This window comes from Corythoichthys intestinalis, chromosome 3, assembly GCF_030265065.1.
Source record: "Corythoichthys intestinalis isolate RoL2023-P3 chromosome 3, ASM3026506v1, whole genome shotgun sequence".
Taxonomy (NCBI): domain Eukaryota; kingdom Metazoa; phylum Chordata; class Actinopteri; order Syngnathiformes; family Syngnathidae; genus Corythoichthys; species Corythoichthys intestinalis.
Genome location: NC_080397.1, coordinates 24,258,483 through 24,284,847, shown reverse-complemented (window position 1 = coordinate 24,284,847; position 26,365 = coordinate 24,258,483). Strand labels below are relative to the sequence as shown.

Genomic DNA, 26,365 nt, shown 5'->3' with positions numbered 1-26,365 from the left:
CGGGGTCATCGTTGCCAGGGAAACCGTGAGCCGACTGAGTCGTTTAACGCACGCCAAGATGAAGATGAGATGTATTTTTCTTAACATACGAAGGGCAATCAAGTTCGACATCACAAAAAGATATCTTTACACAACAGGTGTGCATGGGGAATGAAGGTGGCGCTAGAAGGGTTTTCCAAGATCATTTTTAACACACAGTAATCTCAGCAGATGCAAATATTTTATTCATTCCGTTACATGAAGCAATTTCTATGTGACACGGTTGTGTTGCTCATACTGAAATAGTCCATTGTTTCAAATAGTCCATACAGTAGCTAATATGACAAATGCCCTGAAAATAAAATGACAATGCAAGTTTGCAACCTTGTCTTATACTGTTTTGCCCACAATAGCACATATTAAAAGAAAAAAAAAAACACACAAACACGATCCCCTTTAAACCAGGATAATCAGTATATGGTCTTGAAAATTATAATCATAATTAGGAGCAACACATTTAGCAAATTAAAATTAAAAAAACTTCAAATTTGCCCCACTCAATCCAACAAGTAAAAATGATCAACCTACATAAAAACCAGTTACTCACTGGTTAAGTACTGTAATTTCTAACGCAACTTGGCCCAACTTAATGCAGTTTTCACTAAATAGCTATGGCAGAAAAGAACAAAAAAAACAAACACTACAGGGAGTCCTCTAGCTACAAAGGAGTTCCGTTCCGATGGTAAGTTCCGCGGAAGTCAGATTCCACAGTTGAAATCAAAATTTACGTCAAATATACTTTGTATAAAAAAAGTAAAATACATACTACATTCTTACTATTATGTGGATAGAGAAAGAGGGGAGGATCAGACAGCTGTTGCTGAGGAAGCATATGCAAGTTCTACTGGCTTCTACACCTTTATGAACTACTTGCAGATGTCTACCCGGTACAAAATCTTCTTCTCCCAGCACTGTACACTGTATTTCTCACCAAGGCGAAAACTTCACTTGTGCTAAAATACAGGCTTTGAACTTTAATGTTTATCGATGTTTGCCAGTGTCTCTCCTTTCTCAGTTTTTTTTCCCCAAATGTTAAGCTTCGTTTCCATGTGGCCATAATGTGATAAAAGAGCAAAGAAAGGAAAGGTACTCCCAGCGCAAAAACACAGACAAGCACTAGCTAAGTCAGAAACAATCGAGCTAGAATCGTCGGCAGCCGAGGTCACCGTAAACAGAGGACTCCCTGTAGTGTGCATTTGTTGGTGCACAAAATTCCAATCCTACCAAAGACATTTCCGTATTCTGAGATATTACTAAACCACACGTGCAAGACTTGAAACACAAGCCTTCTTTGTCTTTTACTCGCTGCGATCCTTAGGCTCCCTGTATTTGTAGTGGATGTAATCAAAGATATCTTTTTCACTATCCACCAACAGAGGCTCCCCTGCCACACCTACACAAAAAAACACAAAACACACAAAAAGGAATGATTGTTATTTCAGTGTTAATCAGGTGATGTTGATAACCACTGGAAAAGACAATAAGGCTACGTTCACACAGCAGGCCAATTCGAATTTCTTTGCTTATATGAAACGATTTTTTTTTCATGCAGTGTGAATAGTCCAATTCTGATTTTTTTCATATTTGTCCTGGGCTCATTCGTATGTGGTCAAGAATCGAATGTCTGTGTCTGTCCACAAAAACTGGCAAATGTCACCATGGATCGCAAAAACAAACAACAGATACAAATGAAGGCACAGCAAAAACTTTTCCTTCTTAATGCGACACGTGTATGGAGGACCAAAGCTGCAAAAATAAAAAAAAAGTTAATAAATAAAAGTGAAAAAAAAAACCCGACCATAAATACAAAAATGTATAAATTGAATAAAATATCAATTTAAAAAAAGCACAATGCTCTTGTATTTATTTCGCTGTCAGTATACAACAAATAGAAGGAAATGCTATTCAAATGAGGAGGCGGTCCTATGTGTGCCTTGAGTTGAACTGTTCGCCTATTAAAACTAAAAATTAAAACATGCTCACATGGTCTGGGAAAGATTATGCTTACCACTTGCAATTTGGTAATTATGAGTATGACCTGTTAATGTGTTTTTTTTTTTTTGTAGCCAAAAAACAGCAGGCACATACTTCATTTTGGTTTGTTGCATAGGTAAAACAGTTTTAGACCTTTTAATTAATCTACTACAACAAGAAGAAAACACATCAAAATGCAAACAGTAAGTTCATTTTAGCTAACACTGTTACAAAATATTTTATAAATGTGTACACTACATTATCATGCTGGCGTAAAAAAAAATCTAAAGTGTTTAAGGCTGGAACACACACCAGGCGTGTATGCGGCACATCAGTGTTGGCGACGTGTCAACGCAGTGAAACGCGGTCGTTAAAGTCAAGCAGCGAGTGCACGAGTTGTGGAGCAGGTGCGTTTCAGACGCGTCCCAGAGGCAGTTAAATGCATCGCACTCGAAACGAATGGCAAAGTTTATTATTTGTCGTGGGACGCAAGCCTACTGCGTCAATACTAGTAAGTAAGATCGGGCAGACCGGGAGTCAATTGTGTAAAAATATGGTGGATCCGGTCGATTTTCAAAATAATATGCAATTATTTTCATAATTTCTGCGCAGCGCTTTAACTTTAGAAAATTAATCAAAAAAGCGTCTTAAAACTGTTCTAGGATGACTGAGCTTCATTGAAAAAAGATTCATTGAGGCATTTCATTTGCAAAATACATGTTAAAATCATTGTCATTACAATCGTTTTCCTCTTCAGCACAGGACTTCTTTTTTCTTTCATTAAGAAAGCTAACTAATATGCGGGTTCTGAAAGGCAAAAGGTTGTTGTGTTGTTATCTCTAAAAACCCGCTACTCTCGCGCCTTCTTTCAATCCTCGCGTGAACCTATCGAGCCGCTCCACAGACGCTGTGCTCGTAAATAGCATCTTGTGGAAATTGGGGCGCTACATTGCCACAGATGCGTGTGGTGTATTACCTGGGTTACCATTCACAACTTCTTTTACACGCTCTGCCATTTTGAAAAGTCAAAGGTCCACGCATCTCGGAAAATTTGGTATCATAATAAAATCCCAGTTTTTCCACTAGAAAACACGACTTGAGGCAGCATTCACATACAATTTTTGATCCAACAAGTGGTATTTACCATTATTACTAGGGCTGTCAAACGATTAAAATTTTTTTAATCGAGTTAATCACAGCTTTAAAAAAAAATTGTAATTAATCGCAATTCAAACCACCTCTAAAATATGCCATATCTTTCTGTAAATTATTGTTGGAATGGAAAGATAAGACAACACGGACATAAACATTCAACATACTGTACATACGTACTTTATTTGTTTATTCCAACAATAAATCCACAAGATGGCATTAACATTATTAACATTTCTTCTGTTAAAGGGATCCGCGGATAGAAAGATTTGTAGTTCTTGAAAGATAAATTCGAGTAGAAGTTATAGTAATTTTATATTAAAACCCCTCTTAATGTTTTCGTTTTAATAAAAATTGTAAAATTTTCAATGAACAAATAAACTAATAACTCGCCATTGTTGACGTCACAGAGCGGTGACGTCACATCAGGCTCCTTGCCGTTCTTCCACAGTGTCTAACTATGTGAAGTAGTGATTGAAATACACCACAAGGTGTCAATGGCGCGTTTTAAATTAATCAGAGATCTAGCCAAGGCAAAGTCTGAATAAGTTTTATGTGTGTTTTGCATACAGTAGCTATTTTGATTGGGAATGCGAGTTCTCTTTGCATTGAGTGCTTTTCTTTTTGTGAACATTATTTTTTTGAGGGATAGGAATATTATTTTTGTTGTGCTTTCACTAAATGTAATAATAATAATACTGTAGCGACTTAACTGTTCCGCCCAAATGCATGATGGGAAGTGGGGCAACCAAGACTGTCAGAGGTGGCTGCAAATGGTATACAGTATGTTCTGCGTTGTGCTCAATTAAGCGTGTTAAGAAAAAGATTGTCTCCTGCTCCACCCAAATGCATGATGGGAAGTTGGGCAACCATGACTGATAGTAGTGGCTGCCAAAGCTTAAGCCAATAGAAGGCGTGGTCCAATGAATGCCTATGGCCACCCGCATTTATCTGCCTTTTTGCTCTCAATGTGCTACAACGGCGTCATTGTAAACTCTCAGAGGCCACGCATGAACGGGACATTCCGTGCATGCGTTAATTGCGTCAAATATTTTAACGTGATTAATTAAAAAATTACCGCCCATTGATGCGATAAATTTGACAGCCCTAATTATTACGATACCATATGAAGGCAGCATTATATGGTGGAACGCTGCACTTGCATGTCCTTTGACCAACAGGTGAATAGTTCAACACACTTAGGACCGCCCCCTCATTTGAATAGCATTTCCTTATGTATCTTGTGTGCTGATAATTAAATATATACGGGAGCAAAGCGCTTTTATTTAAATCAGCCATGTCCAAAGTCCGGCCCGGGGGCCAAATGCGGCCCGTGGTCAAATTTCATCCGGCCCCCAGCCTCTGTCAAATAATCAATAACGTCTGGCCCGAACACAGACTTAATGAATTGGTCAGCAGTACTGCAAACAGCATATGAAGTAGCTTACACACAAAACGCTGCCCCTTATTTACCCACTAAAAGGCAGCAGCACTTTAACCCTTTATTGCCAAATGTATCACATTTGATGCAACTAAAATTTCATGATTTTGAGACCAATTTAGAATTTAGACATTTCTTTTTGAAAAAAAAAAAAATGATGGATGCAAGTCAACACATGCATCTGCAGGTTCCATGAGAGAAAAAAAACATGATTTAGCATGGGTTATAGATATAGAGCGCTTATTACACATATTCATTTTAACTTTTGTTTTTACAAATTTGAAAAAAAGGATTCATTAGGACCTTTTTTTTTCAAATTTAGGGATTCTCTGATAATTGCTTCATGTTGGAGATATTTAAGGGGTAAGCAACATTACTCCGTGTGACCCATTACTTCCATTTTCTAAAATGGTGACAATCAACAAAAAAAAGAAAGTTGACTGTGACGGCCGACGCGTCAAGGATAGGTGGAAATTTGACCATTTCATCACTAAAATATGCAAAAACTGTCTGCCTCATTTGCAAAGAGACGTCGCTGTTTTTAAAGATTTCAATGTGAGACGATATTACCAAACAGGACACGCTGACATGTACGACAAGATTACAGGGAAGATACGCAGCGAGAAATTGAAGCAGCTTGAAGCTAGTTTAATGTCACAGCAGCAGTATTTCGCAAAAGCCCGAGAGTCGAAAGAGAAAAAAATAATTAAGCAAATGTGACACACTGAATGGCTTGCTAAAATTTGCTTAAATATACTGTTCTATGTAAAGGACGTCAGCCAAGGTCGGCCCCCCACATTTTTACCACACCAAATCTGGCCCCCTTTGCAAAAAGTTTGGACACCCCTGATTTAAATGATTGATATTGAATTAAATATATATGTAGTATACATTATTTAATATTAATACAATAATAATACTAGTATAAATTAACATAAACCAGCCCTCTCATCCGGAATAGAATCTTGATTGGAATGGGCTTAATCGGGTTAGAATATTACGAAGAATTTTCCTTCTGTTCAGGTTTTCAATCCAAATAAATGTGCCCCATGTGAATGTAGACATGGATGCCTTCCCATCACACTGCGAGTCGCATAGGGTTTTTGTAATTTGAACGGCTCGACAAAATAAAAACAAATTGAATTGGGTGAATCAGTGGTGAATAAAATACTCACCAGTGACGCCAAGTGGCCGAATTGTGTACTCGTTGAGTGTGAAGCCCTTCTCCAAAGCATGAGTTCTCATGTTTTTATTGAAGATATCACTACCGGTGAAATACAGAACACCACAGTAGTACTGGTCCTTGGGGATCAACCTTGAGGCAGCAGGCAGTGTCAACATAAATAGAACGTCTTAAAATAAATACAAAAAGAGTCATGTACAAAAAATATGGCACCTTATATCAATGCGCCTGTGAAGGTATTCTTCCTCATCTTCATCTCCTTGCTGCAGCTGACACACTCCCTGGGAAAAACAGGAGCTAAATTGTCGTCATGTGCTTCATGTACCTCGACTGTCATTAACTTGACAACGCAGCGGTCTCACCATGAACTTGGAATCCCCTTTGGATAGAGTGTCGGTCACAAAGCCAATGGACTCTAAATGATCTACCACAGCGTGGAGGAGTTTGGGCTGAAGCACAAGTTTGGAAGTTGACATTAAATGACACAGCAACACAAATTAACGCTTATCTAACATATTGCTTACTTGTTTTTCAGACTGTGAAGTGAAGTCCGGGTGGGTTAGCAAAATATCAATATCACCACTCGATGCAGCACCTGCAAATTTCACGCAAGGGACTTAAATGCTACTGGGACTCAACTATGATCACATGACAAAGGCGTTGGGAAGTTTTTACCCCTCCTATAACTTCCGCAGATCGTTCCGATGTATTCCGTGTCAATCTTTGTCAACTCCCCAATGATAAGTGTCTGTGTGGGAACACAGTTTTCCACAATATGTTTTCAGACTCAACTACACTTGTTTTTTTTTCAGGGTACAGTGGTACCTCTCTATACGAAGTTAATTCATTCCAGGACCTTGTTTGTAAGTCAAAATGGTCGTATGTCGAGCATGATTTTCCCGTAAGAATACATATTAATTTGCTCCACAATCAATCAATCAATCAATCAAAAAAATTAATTTCTATAGCCCTCTACAAAAACCTGAAAGGTCCTCAAAGTACTTTACAACAATGACAAACATGGTTCATGATAAATAAAAGGCAGGAAAGTACTATACTATGACATTAATGAAAAAAAAGAAACGAAATAAAAAAACGGCGCATCACAATGAAAGTCAAAACAGCAAATAAAACAGATAAAATCCGCAAAACTTTCAAACCCTTAAGAAATAAAACCAGGTTACCGTAGTCTATAACAGCCTGAAAACCAACACTAAATCCTGAATAAATGCTACTGGTACTATTGCAAATAGTAATTACACCGAGAAAACAAATAAATTAAAAATAGAAATCAGAATAATATAATTATAGTAATAATAACTGTAATAATGTAACAAATCGGGTTGTAATGTGGCGGATGTGTTTTGAGTGGTGTACCAGAACGCACAGCGTGGCTGACTTGACAAAGTGAGAGAGGTCATTTTCCTTTCACTTTGTTCAGATGCGGCAGACTGTAGGCATGTAGAGTTGTGCAAGTTCTGAAATAAATGATTAAAAACCTGACGAAGCTGGCGATTTTACCACAATAATAACTGTCATCTTAACTTATAAAGACTGGTGAACGGAGGTCAGAGGAGGACCGTCGAGATCATAGACATTCTACGGCCGTATTGTCGAACCAGTTCACGGACGGCACACCACACTCATATTTTTCTATCATTTCAATGTTAAGGCTCACCTTTTTCCTTTTTTAACCACCTGCACTAACATTCTTGGAACCCATGTTGATTTCTCTCACAAGGAAATTCGCCGTGCGTCAGTCTTGAGGTAAAACGAAAACTGCTACGCTAAGCCTGAACTAGACCCATCACAAGGACGTGCGATATATATATATATATATTTTTCAATCCACAAACCTTTGTTCTGTTTTATTCGCTGGCACAGCCTCTCACCCCCCCTTTCACAGCTCTCAGTCACTACGGCACTTGCTTATTAAAGTTAACGATGGCTTTGATCTGGCCAAAGAAGCCGGGCAGCAATCTGTCAATCATCGTTTAACTTGTTAAACAGTTCCTGCAAGGAAGCGCGGGCTGGAACGAATGTGTGTGTCTGTGGGGGGAGAATGTGGAGACGTTCGAGACATATAAAATAAAAGCCAGAAGTGATTATGAGGAGTTTGTAATTTTTACATGTCACTGTAAGAGTCACAGCCATGTTAGGTAAACAGAAGCATTTAATAAAGCCAAGCATTTTTCTACTACAGTACTTTATTCTTGTTTAAAAATGATTCAGTGGGACAGTTATGTTTAAAACTGATCATAATTATTACATTTGAAGTGCTTAAAAAGCATTTATTAAAATAAATATATATATACATTTTTTAAAATCATACTTTGGGGGGGAAAAAGGTGAGAAAAAACATGTCTTAAAGTATCTCTTTCCAGTGCTAGATCTGAATAAATACATTGAGCACACACACACACACACACACACACACACACACACACAAAAAGGGGGGGGGGGGTATGTGCTACTTTGCGGTTTTTCACTTATCGCAGCGGGTTCTGGTCCCTATTACCCGCGAAAAACAATGGAACACTGTACACTGTGGTCATGATGAGTCATCCAAAGTCTTTCCAAACAGCTATTTAAGTCATCTAGTAAAAATTTCTTAAAAAAAAAAAAAAAGAAGGTATATATATATATATTTTAATATCGCAATATAAAATCGCAATATATCACAAACCCCCCAAAAATTGCAGCAAGTTTTTTTTCCAGTATCGTTCAGGCCTATGCTACGCTGTCATAAATCGTCGTATTTCGAGGATGTCCTCTGATGTAGAAACAAATGGCAAGTCAAATTTTACATCAGATGTCGAAAAGATTGTGTGTCGAAGCGATCGCATGTCGAGGTACCACTGTACTCAAAAAATTGGATTTGTGGTTTCACTCAGTTGTGTTGGCATAGCACACATACTGCAATTACTCAAGTACTCCCATTTTCATCTTAATTTTTTAAGAACCAAGTGTAGAGCGTATGTGCCGCCACAGATACAAAAGAAAAAAAGAAAAGAAAAAAAAAAAATAGAAATACCTCCATCTTTTCCATCTCAGCTCGTGGGATCCTTTTCTCAAACTCTTCAAAGTACCTAAACAGGGTAAAATGATCCATGTATCAGCATACATAATTTTGCTAAAGCTTAAAGAGGCGATATGTAAAATTTGCACTTCAATAACTCATTAACTGGCCCTAAGATTTCAATAGATATTAAAGAAGAAAAATGTTTTTTGGAACTACTTCTAACACGATTCTCAAAGGTTAAGTGCTTGCACTACAAGTGCGTGTACTAGTACTTGCTCTACAAGTATGTGTACAAAGCTACAAATGCAATTTATTCAGAAAGTGCATTTTCCAGTTTCTGAAATGCAGCATGATTCTCTTATTTGGCAGCCCAAGAGGGGATGTTGTGAGCCTCAATATTTTGATCCTGGCCACAGTGCAATGTTTGGCCACCAATATTGCTCCTTTAATCAGATAACATGTCCGTTTACTCACTTGAGCCCAATCTGTTGATGATGGTTAAGCTTGTGTTCTATCTTCTTCAAATCTAAAAGCGCGAAATAAACAGAAAACTCAGCGGTGCTGCCAAAGAGAAATTTTAAATGTAATTATTCAGTGTTAAGACCTCAACAAACCTTCGAGACTCTTCACTCCTTCTTCAAAGAACTTCCTGGCAGCAGCTGGGCTAAAGTGGACACACCCCAGAAAGGAAGGTCTCGCTATTTTATAAACTGCTTACATGGTTCAGAAATGATGATAAAAGGAACTTGGAATTTCTAATATTTTGTTTAAATGTCTTTTACATTCTGCCTGGATAACATTTTTCCGTAACGCGTTATTCCAGAAACATACCCAATTCCAGTTACTCTTGTGAGAAAATTGATGGAGGAGCTGGTGTCATCGTTTCGAATCTGAAGTGCAGCGGAAATAATGTTATTTTTCTATGATATTGATTTAAGCGTCACATGATAAAAATGGTTTTCCCGAGACCTCACCTTTTCCAGTTTCCGTAGTGTTCCTGTCTGTAGGTACTCATCAATCTTTTCAGCTATTTTGGCCCCAACTCCATCCTATAAACACATCCACAGTAACATTAGAACTAGTGTTGCAGCACTAAAATGTTCATCATCGGTATCGGCAAGTTTGAAGGAATGTGCTGATGCTGCACAATATTTACTTTTCAGGATCTAGTTTCCAACTGCTGGTCAACCTCACTAGTGGAAGGGTTGACATCAAACAAACAATCTCGGTTGAGAAATAACCTAGTCAATACTTAATTTTAATGTTGATGCATTGACTTTGATGTTAAAATCGCCCCTACCTACATGGCTCCCCTGAGGACATTTTAGTAGGGGCGCTGAACGGTATTTTTGTACCACTTTTCATATCACTAGTAGAAGTCCATTTCATTTGAAGTGAGAGGGTGGCAGCTAATGAACATTCATTCATTCGATGCCAGCCCTCCCGCTTCAATTACATGTGACGCCTAGTGTTGTCACTGACAGACACCGAATTAAGCAGCATCTGACCTAGCCGTGATAGCAATGACCATATATTCAAGTTAGTAAGTACTTATTGAGGATAATAAAATAAAAAGTGTATTTTTCAAAAAACGTGGTATCGGTATTGTACGTATTGGCTGATACCACACAGCTGAGTGTCAGAATCTGTATCCGTAGTCTAAAATAAGCCATAGATAGCAAGTCAAATTCATATTAAATGGAAGGGCTGACAGTATGTGATCATAGGTCTTGGTCATTGATGGCGATAAATGCCCAATCCATTTTAGGTGGGGGAGGCTGACTGTGAAAAAATGAATTGGATGCCTATCGTCGTCAATGACAGAAAATTTGTTAAACTCTTATCCCTGCTGAGTTTGGGTGCAAAAAGATCACAAACGCAAAAAAAAAAAAAAAAAAATTTTTTTTATAAACCTTGTACATACCAGTTTCTTAGCTTCTTCCCCATTTCTGATCTTTTGAGGGTACTTGGCAATTGTAGAGGCTGCTTTCCTAAAATTAAAATATTAGGCACGAATTGAGGCAATCGTCTCAACATTTTCATTGCGAGTTTCATTACCTGTATGCATTGTATTTGTGAATTGCCCTGTTGACGTTCTTCTCGTAGTTAGCTAGCTCTGAAAACACACAAAAAAAACAGAGGTTCGGTTTAGTTCACCTTTTGTGACGACAGCATCGTGTACCTTTAATCGTGTCATGCACGAATTCTGAATTTTTTGTTTTACCCATGGAGGGCACTCATTTAACTCATTAGCTGCCATCGCTAGATGTCCAATCCTTTTTGACTGAGAGGGGCGGATCAATAGTCATTCATTTGCCTCGCCAAGTCAAAATGGACTGGAAGTCTACCGCTGTCAATGGCACTCAAAGATGAGCATTTACAGCCAGTCTTCCCACTTCATATGAATTGGACGTGTACTGACGTCAATGGCCTGCAATGGGTTAAATACTATGGGGAGAAAAAAAATCTACTTTATAGTATTACATGGGGTTGTAACTACCGTATTGGCCCGGATATAAGACGGCCCTGATTATAAGACGACCCCCTCTTTTTCGAGACTCAAGTTTGAAGACTTTTTGAACACCAAATCAATTTTTATACAGAAAATAGTTACAGACTTACAGTACATCTGATACAAAGGATTATAACAATATATTTGAGAGAAAAAGCATGTTATTTTGCCTCATTCAAATCTTAATAGCTGAACATTTAAATATGTAAACGGAAGTGCAATCACATTCTTAAATGAATGGCTTCTGGTTTTTGAAATGTAAATAAACCAATCTATTGTGATAAAACAACAAAATTGCAATAACTGCATTAACCATCAAAGTGAAGTCTAACTGTAACTGTAGTCTTGAAACAAATCTGAATAAGGAAAAACATTGTATAATGCATAATGCAAACTGGTTTAACTAAAAAGAGTAGCTCAGATCTGTCATGACAGAACATCGCTTCAATGATATCTGGCGTCATCTAGCGTCGTGAATGAGTATAACGTCTAGACCACGAATATAAGACGCCCCCATTTTTTCAGTCCTATTTCAATCCAAAAAACACCGTCTTATATTCGGGCCAATACGGTAGTTATATTATAACCATTATATAATAATACATTTATGAAACAATACAAACATAATATCAAGAATAAAATACAGTATTGATTGAATATAATCAATACTGTATATTAGTGTTGTCCTGATCGCATATTTTTTCAACCCGAGTTAGTCTGATTTTGAGGACCTGCCAATACCTAGTACCTGCCAATACAGAGTACCTATACGATACCTCAACAATTTATCAGTTTATCACACGACATACTTTCTATCGTTTCTCTTGACACTATCCTTGTCCATCTTGAATACTTTATTGCTTTGTAGCCATTAATACAAATCTTAAAAACAAACTTATTTACGCAATTCCAGTCTTCTAAAAATATTGCGTGCTGGACACCTCCCTGGAGAGGTGTTCTGGGCATGTCCCACCGGCGGGAGGCCCCGGGGACGACCCAGGACACACTGGAGAGACTATGTCTCTCGGCTGGCCCGGGAACGCCTTGGGATCCTGCTGGAGGAGCTGGTTGAAGTTGCTGGAAAGAGTAAAGTCTGGGCTTCCCTGCTAAAGCTGCTGCCTCCGTGACCCAATCCCGGACTAAACGGTAGATGATGGATGGCTGGATATCCTTGTACATCTTATCTTGTTGTTTTGTAGCACTTGGAAAAAAAATAAAATCCCAATCTTTTTCAATCAATTGCATTTTTCTAAAATTATGTACTCGGGCACGAGTTCCTAAACCTAACCATATATGCATGTGTGATACATAATTGGAAAGCTTAAAAATCTCAATTTTCTGGGGGATGAAAAAATTTGAACAGGAGGGCATTAAAAAAAAAAAATTAAACAGAAAAACCCTAACTGGAGGCGAGAGCAAAATTAAAGATGCCACGATTTTAACGAGATATTATCGTGTACCTACCTCTTTTCGGACCAAAAACTCCATGTAGCATGTATCACCGAGAGTCAAGACACAACTATGAATGGCCACAGCTGGATTTTTGGGGAATTTTAAGGGTGAAACATGGTAATACAACAAGGGTCGCAATGCAGAAATTGCAGACATCAAGGAGTGGTCGAGATCTTCATTTTCATATATTTACTAGGGCTGTCAAACGATTAAAAATTTTAATCGAGTTAATTACAGCTTAAAAATTAATTAATCGTAATTAATCGCAATTCAAACCATCTATAAAATATGCCATATTTTTCTGTAAATTATATATTCTGTAGAATAAATTGTTGGAATGGAAAGATAAGACACAAGATGGATATATACATTCAACATATGGTACATAAGGACTGTAGTGGGCATTTCACTCTACTGTCATTTAAATCTGTCTATGCTGTCCTCACTCCGAAGCGTCTACTTTTTCCAAAGCTAGACAGCTAGTGAACGACGCCTTAAAGAGGAACTGAAGACCTTTCCGGATTTTGGTGTAATTTTATGAATATAAACTTGGGACAAGTTCCTCAAAACAACCATGACATTATCAACACGTAATTGTAAGGATAATTTGCGTTTTTTTATTTTTTTTGCACTCCGTTAATGGTCCCTTCGCAAACCCGGAAGTGTGACGTAGGCAACAGAAGACTACCCACAGCTAACATAGCAGCAACAACGATGTCAGTGATATTTCCACCAAAGGTAACCATTCAGGATCGCTCTTTCGTGACGCTACCGATGGCAAAGGCTCCCAGGAAAGATGAACTACAATTAATCCCTACATGTTTGAACCTGAGGCGTCAGATGACGGCGATTTACTTGACACAGCAGATGGCGTCATGATGCCAATTGACAGCTCGACACTTCACGAACGGGAGAGTGAGTGGTAAGTCCAGCATCGTGATTTTTTTTATTAGAATGCGATTACATGGTTGTATATTTTTCCATGCTCTACACATAGCTAAAACTGGATATTAGGTAATGGGACAGCTCCTACCGATCTAAATATGGTAAAGCTAGCCCAAATGTGGCTAAATGAATGAAATGTTATTGGTATTTTAAAATAAATGACAAAACCATTTTATTTTCCAGGTGTTGCTGTAAACCATCAAGTAATTACCCTTCCAAGAGTATGCCTGTGTCATCAGGAGATCCCAGACGTGAGAGCCAAACTTGCAGAGGCTGAAGCACTGACAGGGGCATGAATTTCATTAAAAAAAATAAAACCATAAATTAACAACATTGACACATTTTGTTGACTGTTTAATGTATTCTATTGTTATATAAAATATTGTAATTATATTACATTCTGAAAAAATATTCAATAGGCCGCAATAATGATACCAGGTTTATGTTGAATCAGCATTAGCTTTCGTTGTCAGATTGTGACACAACATGTTATACCAAGCACACAACGGCACACATCAAAGAGCATAATTTCAGTAAGCAACACAAAGTTAGGATAGCAACGGACTAGCGGAACATTGAAAAATGATAACGGCAGTGGGAAATATGTATTTACTCTTTTCTGTAGCATGAAGTGTTCTCTATACAAAGATAATGCATTATCATTAAAATATGAAGGTAACTTGATTTTTCTTTTAAAAAATGTGTACTGTATATATGACTAGTTTATGATTTCATGTCATCAAAATTTGCTACATTTATTTCTCCTAAATCATCGTCATCTGATGTCGCAGACGGAAGAAATTCAGCATCTGGCAGGCCTCATAGGATCTCTTCAGTCGTCATCGCTGGACACCGCATCACTTCGGTCATCATATGACTCGACCCACTCTCTCTTGATTTTGGGAAACTGGGTGGCAACTGACTTGCAACGCTTTTTTCATCGTGTTGAGGGTTTCCGCCACTTAATTTTTTATGTTTGGCTTCCTGGAGGGAAAAAAAAATCACAGCAGCATGAAAATATTGGATGAATCCTAATTTTAATTTAATAATAATTTCTTGGTGATCAAATAATAATGCCCCAGTCATACCAGCAACTATTTGATGCTATTGTTCCCTCTTCAAATAGGCAGACCTTGATGTTGAAATATAAAAAAACGAGCCAAGGACCTATTTGGTGCTGGGGACATTTGAATTTACATAACACCTATTGATATAGTAATAAAATCACATGAGTAGACGACATGTCAGCCAACCTATCTACTTACGACAGGCCAACAGCAAAAAAATAAATAAAAAATGTCGCACTTCAACAAACTGGCAGTAGGAGTCTCCCTCGTTTATAAAAAAAAAAAAAAAGCCATTAATGTTCTACTTACGTCTTTGGAAAACCAAGGTTGCATTGTTGTAGGTTTTCAAAGCTGTCGTGGCTGAAATGATGAAAACAATGAGCCGATTGGGGACCTGTATGCATGCTAACAAAAACGGTCCAAACCTTTGCAGGAGAAGTTTTTTTTTTGGACCACTCCTAGAGTCTCGAGTCTTCCTGTGAGTAATTCATATCGCTACACATCGAGATGGCATGACGAATCCCGCGAGTAAAACCCAGAAAATGTTTGCAATATATGGCGAGGATAGCGTGGTGCTATATTTCCGTGTTCAGAGTGGTGGCGAGGCTTCCTGGAAGTTACGTCACGAGGTAGGGGTCGGCAGGACGGCGCGTCCCTCGTTGCTATGGTGTTGCTATGGCCATAACTCAAAAACTACGCGGTCAATTATTATTATTTTTTTTTTAAGTGACTTTTTGAGAGAGCGAATGACGCATTTAATACAATTCAACTGAGTAAAACACTTAAGAGCGAAATCTGAAAACCTCTTCAGTTCCCCTTTAATAATCAGACTTCTTCCTTTTTCATCTGATTTATTAATAAAATGGCCTCAAACCATTGTCCTCTTTAGACAGTCGTAAAACTACAAAAAAAAAAAGTACACAAGCATTGCATTAGCAACAACGTTAGCTTAGCACGCTATACAGGTTGACTAAACATAAACAAAAAGCGTTCATACAAAAAATATAACATTTCGCTTACTAACATAATATGTACATTCTTTACAACAACCATACTTACGGACAAATCTTGTCCAAGGATCATATAAGCACAAAATTACAACATAGGCGTCAGCCCGAGACGTCAAGCAGCCATAATGAACTGGCAAGAAAACAATTAACCATGTCGCAAAGCCACCACAAGAGTTCGCTGTTAGACAGCACAAAAAGCCTTGCTGTAAAACTTGCCAAAAGGCAGAATACTGTCTGAGCGGGACAAGTGCGTTAATTGCGTCAAATATTTTAACGTGATTAATTAAAAAAACTAATTACCGCGCGTTAACGCTATAATTTTGACAGCCCTAATATTTACCCTTTTAAACGCCCCCCCCCCCCCCCCCAATTTTCTTTGTTTGGATCGATTATTTATCATCTAAAATATTGGGGAAAATGCGACAGTAACGAAAAAAATACGGTTAAGCGATAGTTATAAGGTATATATCTGACTTTTTTACAGACGCCAATTATTTCATTGTGATGTCATTTGTTTAAAAGTTTAAAATTTGTGAATGAATAGTTTTTTAAAGTCATTTTTCTTTTTTTAGACTAAATATTAGACATCAATTAAGGATTCTAAGCTAAAAATGACAGGCATTTCAAATAATATGTTTACTTACATTCTTTTTATGGCTGGTTTGAAACAAAAGCGGTTGCGCAACATCTGTAAACAGGGGTTTCCAGGGTAAAATGGACAAATTAAAAATAGTTCGGGGGCTTATTGCTCCATCAATCTGCTATGGCAGCATATAGACACATTGTTCTATCAAACACAACAGTTTTTTTGGCTTAAAATACTGTTTATTTTAAAGAGGGGTGCAAAAGCAGAAACTGCTTTTTCAGTCTTGTCTGTTTTCCACCATATATAAATTATATAAAGCTAGTATTTAAGACTTTAATATATATATATATACATATTCAGCTGCCCTATAAAAGCTTAAAGATCTTACGTGTCAAAAAAAAAAAATATTTTTTTTTTTTAATGAGAAAAATGGTTACTTGCCCTATAAAGGTTTAAGGGTTTTGAGTACTGTCCCTAAATGGTTAATCTAATCAGTTAAAGGGACGAGTACAACTGCATGCAAGCAGGCAGCGGGTGTTAAATGTCTCCAAAGCAAAAAATGTTTACCGTCTATTTCTGTTTTTCACATTAACACACGTAACATGACTACCAAACGACTTCTCGCCTATATTTAGAGAAGTTGATTCAACGTTTGCATGTATTTCAAATGCAGATGTCCCACTGTAACCAGCGTTTAGCCTAGCTCTGCGGCTAGCTTTTTTTTTGTACATACCCACAAGGAAGTCTGTGATTCCCTCGTTAAGAGATTCCTGCGGGGCTTTTCTCTTGCTCATGGCTGAGTCGTCCAATCGTCAAACACCCAGAGAGAAATTCACCGATTTTTGACAAGCTTATAACACGTTTAATTGCCTTTTTAGAAAGCGAATGTCTGGCTATCACACACACTACGTGAACAATGACTTAAAATGCGAGAGGGGCGGGGTGACACGCTGGTAGGGCGTGACTTACGTCGTGACGTCAGGTATCGGCGTGTCGACTTGACGGCCTCGTTGGTGGTGATCAAAAAGTAAGTTCGTTCAGTAAATAAATGGTAAATGGTGTTATACTTATATAAAAGTTGTAATTGATGACAGTTTCATAGCAAAAAAAAAAAAAAAAACATTCAGAATAGGGAGATAAAAATACTTCATTTCTAAAGCACTTTAATTAAAGTTTCTCATTTGACATTGAATACACAAAACTATAAACAAGCACTAAAGTCACTAAAAATGATGTAATTCGCAAAATAAAATAATTTCATATCAATTCTTGTTACAATTTGAATCACAGTATTTTGTAGTATTGTTTAAACTGTATCTAGTGGCTGACTATAGAATATCTATACAGTATATTTAAAAAAAAAAAAAAAAAAAAGTTACTTTGTATTCAAATTTTTTTTTACAAGGATTTGCACATCAAGTATTTGTTTTGATCCCAACAAATAATGTATAGTAATATACAATATATACAATACAGTATCAATATTTATCCATAGTCATTTATATTTTATAAATCACATTTCTCATTAAAAACCACATCATACACTAACGATATCGACCTTCACGTATTTCTATAGTTGGCAGTTTCCCAATTCATGGTACAAAAAGCATGCCTTCTTAAATTAAATTATACTGTAGCTCACATGATAAAGCGTAACATGAAATTATTTAACTACAGTCACAACCAGCTTTTAAAACATTCAGCATGTGGATGTCCTTCTGCTTCCTATTCACAGGTTATGAATTAAGTTTGACATAAACTTTAGCCCTGGAAAATATTTTGATCGCTTCCTCGATCTCAGAAAGTCTTCTATCGAGGTAAGCGCGGCGCGCGCGAACGCTCAGGTTGTCCGCTTTAAGCGGCAGCAACAGCAACTCTGTCACCAAAGAGCGATGATCTATGAAGACAAAACACCGTATTCAAGTCAGATACTACGTAATGAACTTCTAGACAGTGCATCTGTTAGAATTTAGAGCCAAGGAAACAGGCATACTCTCTTTCAGCCTCTTCAGAGTTTCTTGCCTGTCGCTGTCAGTCATTAAAGTGTGTCCATCTGGAACTGATGGATTAAGTTTCTTCCTTTTCTCCTCCTCCTCCTCTTTACGCCACTGCTTTTTCCTCTCTTTTATGCTGTTTATAACCAAACTTTGTCAGGTTATGTGATAACAAACACTTCTAATTGATTGTCTTAGTACAGGAGTCAGCAACCTTATATACTCAAAGAGCTGTTTTGACCATCTCCACCCAAAAGGTTAATACCAGGAGCCACAAAAGCCCTTTGACATCTAACATTTAATGAAATGCAACAGAAAACAACATTTTAAGTTAAACCATAGTTTGCCTATTGGAGGCCAAATAGTTTATGTCTGCATATTTATTTTTGTATTAGAACACCATCATCTTTAAATTTAGAATTACCCCGTATTGGCCCGAATATAAGACGGCCCTAATTATAAGACGCCCCCACTTTTTCACTCAAGTTTGAAAAAATACTTTTTGAACACCAAATTAATTTTTATACAGAAAATAATTACAGTACATCCGAAACAAATGATTATAACAATATATTTGGGAGAAAAAGCAGGTTATTTTGCCTCATTCAAATCTTAATATCTGAACATTTAAATGTGTAAACTAAAGTGCAATCACATTCGTAAATGAATGGCTTCTGGTTTTTGAAATGTAAATAAACCAATCTATTGTGATAAAACAACAAAATTGCAATAACTGCATTAACCATCAAAGTGAAGTCTAACTAACTGTAGTCTTGAAACAAATCTGAATAAGGAAAAACATTGCAATAAAATAATGCAAACTGGTTAAACTAAAAAGAGTAGCTGAGATCTGTCATGACAGAACATCGCTTCAATGATATCTGGCGCCATCTAGCGTCGTGAATGGGGAGAGTAGCTGAGATCTGTCATGACAGAACATCGCTTCAATGATATCTGGCGCCATCTAGTGTCGTGAATGGGTACAATGTCTAGACCGCGAAAATAAGACGACCCCCTCTTTTTCAGTGTTATTTCAATGCAAAAAACACCGTCTTATATTCGAGCCAATACGGTACGTTTGAAAAATTTACAATCTAAAATCAAACCAAATACACCTTTTCTCATATTGATGGTCATTTACAGCGATAGATTTCCAATCAATTTAAAGTGAGTGTGAATGAACAAATGTCAAATTACATCTACTAGTGATAAACTCATTTCAATTCATGGCAGAAGCATGAAAAGACTTTTCAGTGCACCAAAATGGCCTCAGAGCGGCCATGTTGGAAGGGGCAGTGTTTCCATCAAAACCAATGCCTTGACATTTAAATGAAGTAGCAACTCGGATATTTTTCAACTGATTTTTAAAAGATTATTTGATCCATGTCAAAACATCTGCTCTTTACTCAGTGGCTGTCGTTGACTGCGCAAGACATCCCCCTCCCAGTTCAAATAGATTGGACATCTACTAGAGATAAACTCATTTAAATTCAAGAGAATGATTGGACACCACGCGATTCTGCGTCTGGCATTGTCAATGGGATTGAAAGAACCAAATGCTGCTCTTGAGCCGCGGCTTGCCGACCCCTGTTCTAGTAGAACATCACCCACTACTGAGGAACCTGGCCTATCGCAGCACTGGGCACTGGTTTATCCTGCAGGTTTGTCAGTGACTGTGACCTCTGCATTGTTTTTCCTGCAGCCAGTGCATTATACCTGATGAAGTCTATGGTCTGGCCTTTCACCTGCAAAATGAATGGACAATCACATAGGAAAAGGTGCACTAGCAACAAGGACAAGCTGCTGTGAAAGATCACGTTTCAGTGCTCTTACGGTGATGGATGAGCAATCCATTTGAATTGAGAGAAATTTGCAGCGATTTCTCCTAGTTCAAACGGATTGGTTGTCCATTGCCATCGACAGTAACCAATGACTAGCTTTTCTTACTTGCAAATTCTTGTCCTGTATGGGTGTGCAAGACTGACGCAGGGTCACAGCGGTGGATGTCGAGTGCGGTCTCGGCGGCACTTTATTTTTAGAGTGAGCCTTGAGAAAGTTTCGACACTGCGGTTTCACGGCCGGACTGGTAATCTGTACGAAAACCAAACATGAGCCCCTTTCAGATGTGCCCTGAAGTCCAGTAAAGTGAAAGAGTTTGAGCGGTTCACGCTAATGTGTGAACAGAATCGGCTGCTCCGCATTATGGATTATTTGCAGTAGGTGCTGTTGTATGAATATAAGCGTTAATCTGTTTCAGAAACATAAGTTCTAGAGGTATATATCATTATAGAATTGAATGGTAATTTTTCATTCAAATTTGGAGCGATGAATCTTAAATTGTTCAACATTGACCCCTTTTAGCCTAGTGTATCACATTTGATACACTCAGAATGTCATTATTTTGACACTAATTTAGAATTTTGAAATTAAAAAGAAAAGATGGATGCAAGTCAACACATGCATCTGCAGGTTCCATGAGAAAAAAAACCTGGATTTAGCTAGGGTTATAGATATTAAGAGTGCTTATTACACATATTCATTTTGATTTTTCTTTTTCTACAAATTTGAAAAAAGTACCATTAGGACCTTATTTTTTAAGTTTTGGGATTCTCTGACAATTTGCCTAATGTTGCAGGCATTAAGGGGTTAAGCCTGTTTAGGAGTATTAATTTGCACTATTTCTGTCTTGGACATAATTCAGTCTAAGCAAGCTATAATTTTGCACTTATAGCTCTAGAGCAGTGTTTTCCAACCTTTTCTGAGTCACGGGCCGTTTTTACATTAGAAAAAATCTCGCGGCACACCACAAACCAAAAATGTTCCAAAATTACTTTCTCTATAGTATGTTTGATTATAAAATAATTTGTCAATATTTATACTTACTCAGTGTGAAACTTAAGCCTGTTTAGATGAACACAAATCCGACATCCTGGCAGGAACCTTCTTCAACAGCTCTCAGTGTCTCTGTGTTTTTATTTTTTAGAGCAGTTAGGCTTGAAAAGCTCAGAATTATCAGACAGGAGGACTTTAGCAATGTCTTTAATGACGAGCATCTTGCTGACAATGGCTTTGCAGACATGTAGTATTATTGTCCCTGCCACAGTGTGGGACTTTTTGGATTTAGCAGCAAGTTCAGCAACAAGCTAACTGGCTTTGAAGAGTTTTCTCATTTACCTTTGTAGTTTTTCTCCAAAAACTTGCCTGTTTCTCTGTGTTTTCACAAAGGTGAACAAAATAGTCCATAGTTTAAGGATTGTTTCATTTGGGGATTTCATTTGCTTGTGTCACGTTCAAGAACTGCTAGGATTTCTAGCCCTCAGCCACCTTGCTGTCCTCGACAATGTGTTGGAATAAAACACAGGGGGAGGATTGGCGGTCGTCACATATGGAGAAAATAGAAAGGACTCTTTCGTGTATATCGACACTTGACGAGTCTAAACAAAGTGTACAGTACAAAATGTACAGTAGACGTGCTGGGTTCCACATTGTCGCGGACAGCAAGGTGGCTGATGGCTAGACATCCGAGCAGTTTTTGAACGCAACACGAGCAATACCTTGCTCATTTGCACACGACCGAGAACTTTCCACCTACTCCTTCCTTCCAACTCCGCCCGACGATGTGAAAAAAAAAAAAAGGGATATTGGATAATTTCTCGCGGCACACCTGACGATCTCTCACGGCACACCGGTTGAAAAAGACTGCTCTGGAGCATATATTTTCCTATTTATTTATTTTATTTTATTGAATACATACAGTGGGGCAAATAAGTATTTAGTCAACCACTAATTGTGCAAGTTCTCCCACTTGAAAATATTAGAGAGGCCTGTAATCGTCAACATGGGTAAACCTCAACCATGAGAGACAGAATGTGGAAAAAACCCCAGAAATTCACATTGCTTGATTTTTAAAGAATTTATTTGCAAATCATGGTGGAAAATAAGTATTTGGTCAATACCAAAAGCTCATCTCAATAATTTCCTATGTACCCTTTGTTGGCATTAACGGAGGCCAAACATTTTCTGTAACTCTTCACAAGCTTTTCACACACGGTTGCTGGTATGTTGGCCCATTTGCCCATGCAGATCTCCTCTAGAGTAGTGATGTTTTGGGGCTGTCGTTGGGCAACACGGACTTTCAACTCCCTCCACAGATTTTCTATGGGGTTGAGATCTGGAGACTGGCTTGGCCACTCCAGGACCTTGAAATGCTTCTTACGAAGCCACTCCTTTGTTGCCCTGGCTGTGTGTTGGGGATCATTGTCATGCTGAAAGACCCAGCCACGTCTCATCTTCAATGCCCTTGCTGATGGAAGGAGATTTTCACTCAAAATCTCTCGATACATGGCCACATTCATTCTTTCCTTTACACAGATCAGTCGTCCTGGTCCCTTTGCAGAAAAACAGCCCCAAAGCATGATGTTTCCACCCCCATGCTTCACAGTGGGTATGGTGTTCTTCGGATGCAATTCAGTATTCTTTCTCCTCCAAACACGAGAACCTGTGTTTCTACCAAAAAAGTTCCATTTTGGTTTCATCTGACCATAACGCATTCTCCCAGTCCTCTTCTGGATCATTCAAATGCTCTCTAGCGAACCGCAGACGGGCCTGGACGTGTACTTTCTTCAGCAGGGGGACACGTCTGGCAGTGCAGGATTTGAGTCCCTGGCGGCGCATTGTGTTACTGATAATAGCCTTTGTTACTGTGGTCCCAGCTCTCTGTAGGTCATTCACTAGGTCCCCCCCGTGTGGTTCAGGGATTTTTTTCTCACCGTTCTTGATATCATTTTGATGCCACGGGGAGAGATCTTGCATGGAGCCCCAGATCGAGGGAGATTATCAGTGGTCTTGTATGTCTTCCATTTTCTAATAATTGCTCCCACAGTTGATTTCTTTACACCAAGCGTTTTACCTATTGCAGATTCAGTCTTCCCAGCCTGGCGCAGGTCTACAATTTTGTCTCTGGTGTCCTTCGATAGCTCTTTGGTCTTGGCCATAGTAGAGTTTTGAATGTGACTGACTGAGATTGTGGACAGGTGTCTTTTATACCGATAATGAGTTAAACCAGGTGCCATTAATACACGTAACGAGTGGAGCCTCGTTAGACCTCGTTAGAACTCGTTAGAAGAAGTTAGACCTCTTTGACAGCAAGAAATCTTGCTTGTTTGTAGGTGACCAAATACTTATTTTCCACTCTAATTTGGAAATAAATTCTTTAAAAATCAAACAATGTGATTTTCTGTTTTTTTTTTCCACATTCGGTCTCTCATGGTTGAGGTTTACCTATGTTGACAATTACAGGCTTCTCTAATCTTTTCAAGTAGGAGAACTTGCACAATTGGTGGTTGACTAAATACTTATTTGCTCTACTCTATGTTTATACTGGAGTGCCACGTCCAATTTCGTTGTTCACAATGTTCCGTTGTTGACAATGACAATAAAGACCTATTCTATTCTATTCTATTCTATTCTATTCTATTGTATTCTATTCGTTGCATTGTTGCATCCTTGCATCACATACCATTGTCATGGTGTAAAATGCTACCTAAATGTTTTTTAATGTCAGTGCAGTCAGTGCTGCCCGAACATTGTTGTACTTCCTCATACGAAGTGAGAGCCAACCTTCCACTGAGCAAACCAGTTTCTTCTCCCACCAGATAGATGACTAGCAGTTGAAAGAAATGGAATAAAACATGTAAATTAAGGGAAAACCAGTCCAAAAACTGGTTTGAAACACCACTTTGCCTAGATTTAGTCAGCGCACGAAAATATGGCCCTGTGTTTTTCAGAATTTGCTGGTATTTCATGGTCTATCGGTGCTAAATAAAAACTGGGAGAAAGGTTGAAATCTGCGCTTTCGACCAATGTTCACTCTACGTCAAATGGTTTATTTTTATTTTTAGAGACTGGTGTATTAAAAACGTGTCATTTTTCACTCCACCTCTAATGAGCATGCCGGCTCACTCTATATGTCTGAAAGAAGCTAGTTGGGAATGATCCTCTGCCTTAAAAAACACATTGTGTGTATAGTCTGGGTCACATGATACATTAATACTATAGTGTTATATCTGAAAGTGGCAATGGTTGGTAAATGAACTACATAACTTGTATACAGCGAAGTGTATGTGCTACAAGAATTGCCGGCACTTCCTTAACTTTTCAACAGAAGCGATCGTTACCTGTAAGTCTTCCATGAATTTGGATCGGATATTGTCGTATTTAGAAGAAGTCCACAAAGCTTTGAGTGGAGCGGAGCGAGCCCTCTCAGCTTCACTTTCTTTGCAACGCCTCTGGATTTCCCGAAGACGTAGGATGTTCTCTTTACGGAAGTTCAACTCTCGCTCTTCTGAAGGACAAAATGACAGATGACTAAACTCAATCAGATTCAGATTCAGAATATTTATTGTCATTGTTACAAAAGCACAACGAAACTTTGTTCGGAGCATCCATACACCTAAGTTGATTAAGTGCAAAACACATATAATAAATACCCTAAGTACCAAGTGTAAACATTGACACAGTATTGGACTTAAGTACAACAAAGATTCAACAGCAGCATAAAGTCATGTCAGTGCTAAAGTGCAGAGCAAAATATACATGACAATAACAGTTATAAATCAGTGCAAAAACCAGATCAGTTAATCAAGTATATTGGCCATCAACCAATGGGGAAGGGTTAGGGAAGAGGAAGTAGTGAGTAGTGACATACTGCAACAACGCAAACTAGTTCAGAGTCATTGTTGTTGGTGGATGTGGATTATTGTCTGTAAGAGGGGGGCAGAGTTCAGAAGCCTCACAGCCTGTGGATACAGACTGTTGGCCAGTCTTGATGTTCTCGCCTGTATGGACCTGTAACTTCATCTATCAATCCGCATATAGAAATGAAAAAAGACTGGCTTACTAGGTTTAATTATCTCTGTGGCAGGATAACAATCCGCTTCCAGGAGCTCCCTTATGACACCTCTCTGCCCACGTTCTAGAATGTGAGAAGCTTTTGCGCTGATGCGTGGACGTCGTGCTGTACCTCTCGCGCTGTAGCATTCGGGGTGCAGTACAGGATCTGGAGCGAAGGGCCCTGACAGCAGGGTCGCCGTACCCCGTTTGTTTCCTTCCAAACGACCCAGAGCTGGAAAGGAAAGAACTTCATGAGAATCATTTATTCCATCCATGCATACATCCGACAAGACGAACCTGAAGCAGGCCTTTTGTAATACTGGGGAAACAGTGACGGGTCTGGAGGGATTGGTCCACATATCGATGAAGGTCCTTCACACATTGAAGAAAAGCTGTGCTGTGTGCATTCATAAGGTCAGCAAATGCACATTTATAACCTTAAAACAGCTCTATGCATAGTTCCATATTCCCCATAAAGACTGATGTAATTGCAATTTAGCAGAGGGACAGTTCCACTCTGATGTAAAATAAATCAAATAATATGATCAAAGGAATCTAGAATGCAACAGAAGCTATACCAGTCGTACAACTGTTGCTCAGATGCAACAACAACGTGTGCAGTGGGGATTAGTAATGATAAAACTCACTAATTCCGACACGTGACTGCAAATGAACAACACAAACAATACGACGAGCATGAATCATAAAAGCATATTTTTTGTTGCGCGAATAATGCCCCGGATTTTTCTTTTACCTGGGTGTTGTTTTCAAACGTAGAATTAATGTGAGCCACGCAGGTTGATGACGTCTGTTTGGCCGGAGCCTCCGTCTCCATGACGACGGTGTCAAATGGCGTTTCGAGTCTGATGAAGTCGAATCATGAGAAACATAACTTTTAAGAGTAACAATAATTCTGTTGTCTAGGTTTGCAATTTTTAAAAAATCATTTCGTGCGTCATTTTGGAACAAAATAAATATTTAATATTGATGAGTAATTTGAACCCGATGGCTCCATATAACTGTCGCCCTATTGGCTTTTGAAATACAAGGTCGCCCTCAAGAGGGGCAAGGCTGTCACGTAGATGAAAATAATGACT

General features: G+C 38.3%; 2 protein-coding genes and 1 long non-coding RNA gene across 5 annotated transcripts; all 3 read right to left on the bottom strand.

Moving 5' to 3' along the window:
• Positions 1-203: 203 nt before the first annotated feature.
• polb (polymerase (DNA directed), beta) lies at positions 204-17,322 on the bottom strand. The gene is made up of 14 exons (XM_057831714.1): positions 17,117-17,322; positions 10,870-10,927; positions 10,736-10,802; positions 9,786-9,860; positions 9,643-9,701; positions 9,426-9,475; positions 9,286-9,337; positions 8,824-8,878; positions 6,465-6,537; positions 6,314-6,384; positions 6,152-6,238; positions 6,003-6,070; positions 5,782-5,921; positions 204-1,432 (listed from the first exon to the last, which is right to left on the bottom strand). The coding sequence occupies exons 1-14, from the start codon at positions 17,175-17,177 to the stop codon at positions 1,338-1,340; spliced, it is 1,011 nt and encodes a 336-aa protein (XP_057687697.1). The 5' UTR covers positions 17,178-17,322; the 3' UTR covers positions 204-1,337.
• LOC130913256 (uncharacterized) lies at positions 11,877-15,609 on the bottom strand. The gene is made up of 3 exons (XR_009062739.1): positions 15,213-15,609; positions 15,097-15,147; positions 11,877-14,704 (listed from the first exon to the last, which is right to left on the bottom strand). It is a non-coding gene; the product is annotated as an uncharacterized LOC130913256 (long non-coding RNA).
• A 208-nt stretch (positions 17,323-17,530) lies between the features above and the next one.
• Positions 17,531-26,085, bottom strand: enkd1 (enkurin domain containing 1). Of its 3 annotated transcripts, none has more exons than XM_057830952.1 (8): positions 26,023-26,085; positions 25,566-25,665; positions 25,276-25,500; positions 24,554-24,720; positions 20,325-20,468; positions 19,989-20,122; positions 18,377-18,528; positions 17,531-18,280 (listed from the first exon to the last, which is right to left on the bottom strand). In XM_057830952.1, exons 2-8 carry the CDS (start codon positions 25,648-25,650, stop codon positions 18,120-18,122), a joined length of 1,068 nt encoding a protein of 355 aa, XP_057686935.1. In that variant the 5' UTR covers positions 25,651-25,665; positions 26,023-26,085; the 3' UTR covers positions 17,531-18,119. The 3 variants fall into 3 exon arrangements, with proteins under 3 accessions (XP_057686935.1, XP_057686936.1, XP_057686937.1); XM_057830953.1 differs by having other exon boundaries at positions 25,566-25,660; positions 26,023-26,066; XM_057830954.1 differs by having other exon boundaries at positions 17,535-18,280; positions 18,377-18,513.
• Positions 26,086-26,365: the final 280 nt, after the last annotated feature.

Bases quoted from the DNA above. Each gene is read 5' to 3' on its own strand.
- polb (XM_057831714.1), bottom strand. From the start codon at position 17,177: ATGAGCAAGAGAAAAGCCCCGCAGGAATCTCTTAACGAGGGAATCACA. The intron at 10,928-17,116 runs GTATGTACAAAA...GTGTGTTTTCAG, and splicing joins AATCACAGACTTCCTTGTGG to AGCTAGCTAACTACGAGAAG. The intron at 6,538-8,823 runs GTATTTCTATTT...GTTCCCACACAG, and splicing joins CTGAGATGGAAAAGATGGAG to ACACTTATCATTGGGGAGTT.
- enkd1 (XM_057830952.1), bottom strand. From the start codon at position 25,650: ATGTGTGAAGGACCTTCATCGATATGTGGACCAATCCCTCCAGACCCG. The intron at 24,721-25,275 runs GTAAGCCAGTCT...TTTGTCCTTCAG, and splicing joins CACAGAGATAATTAAACCTA to AAGAGCGAGAGTTGAACTTC. The intron at 18,529-19,988 runs GTGGGTGATGTT...AACCTGACAAAG, and splicing joins ATAGGCCAGGTTCCTCAGTA to TTTGGTTATAAACAGCATAA.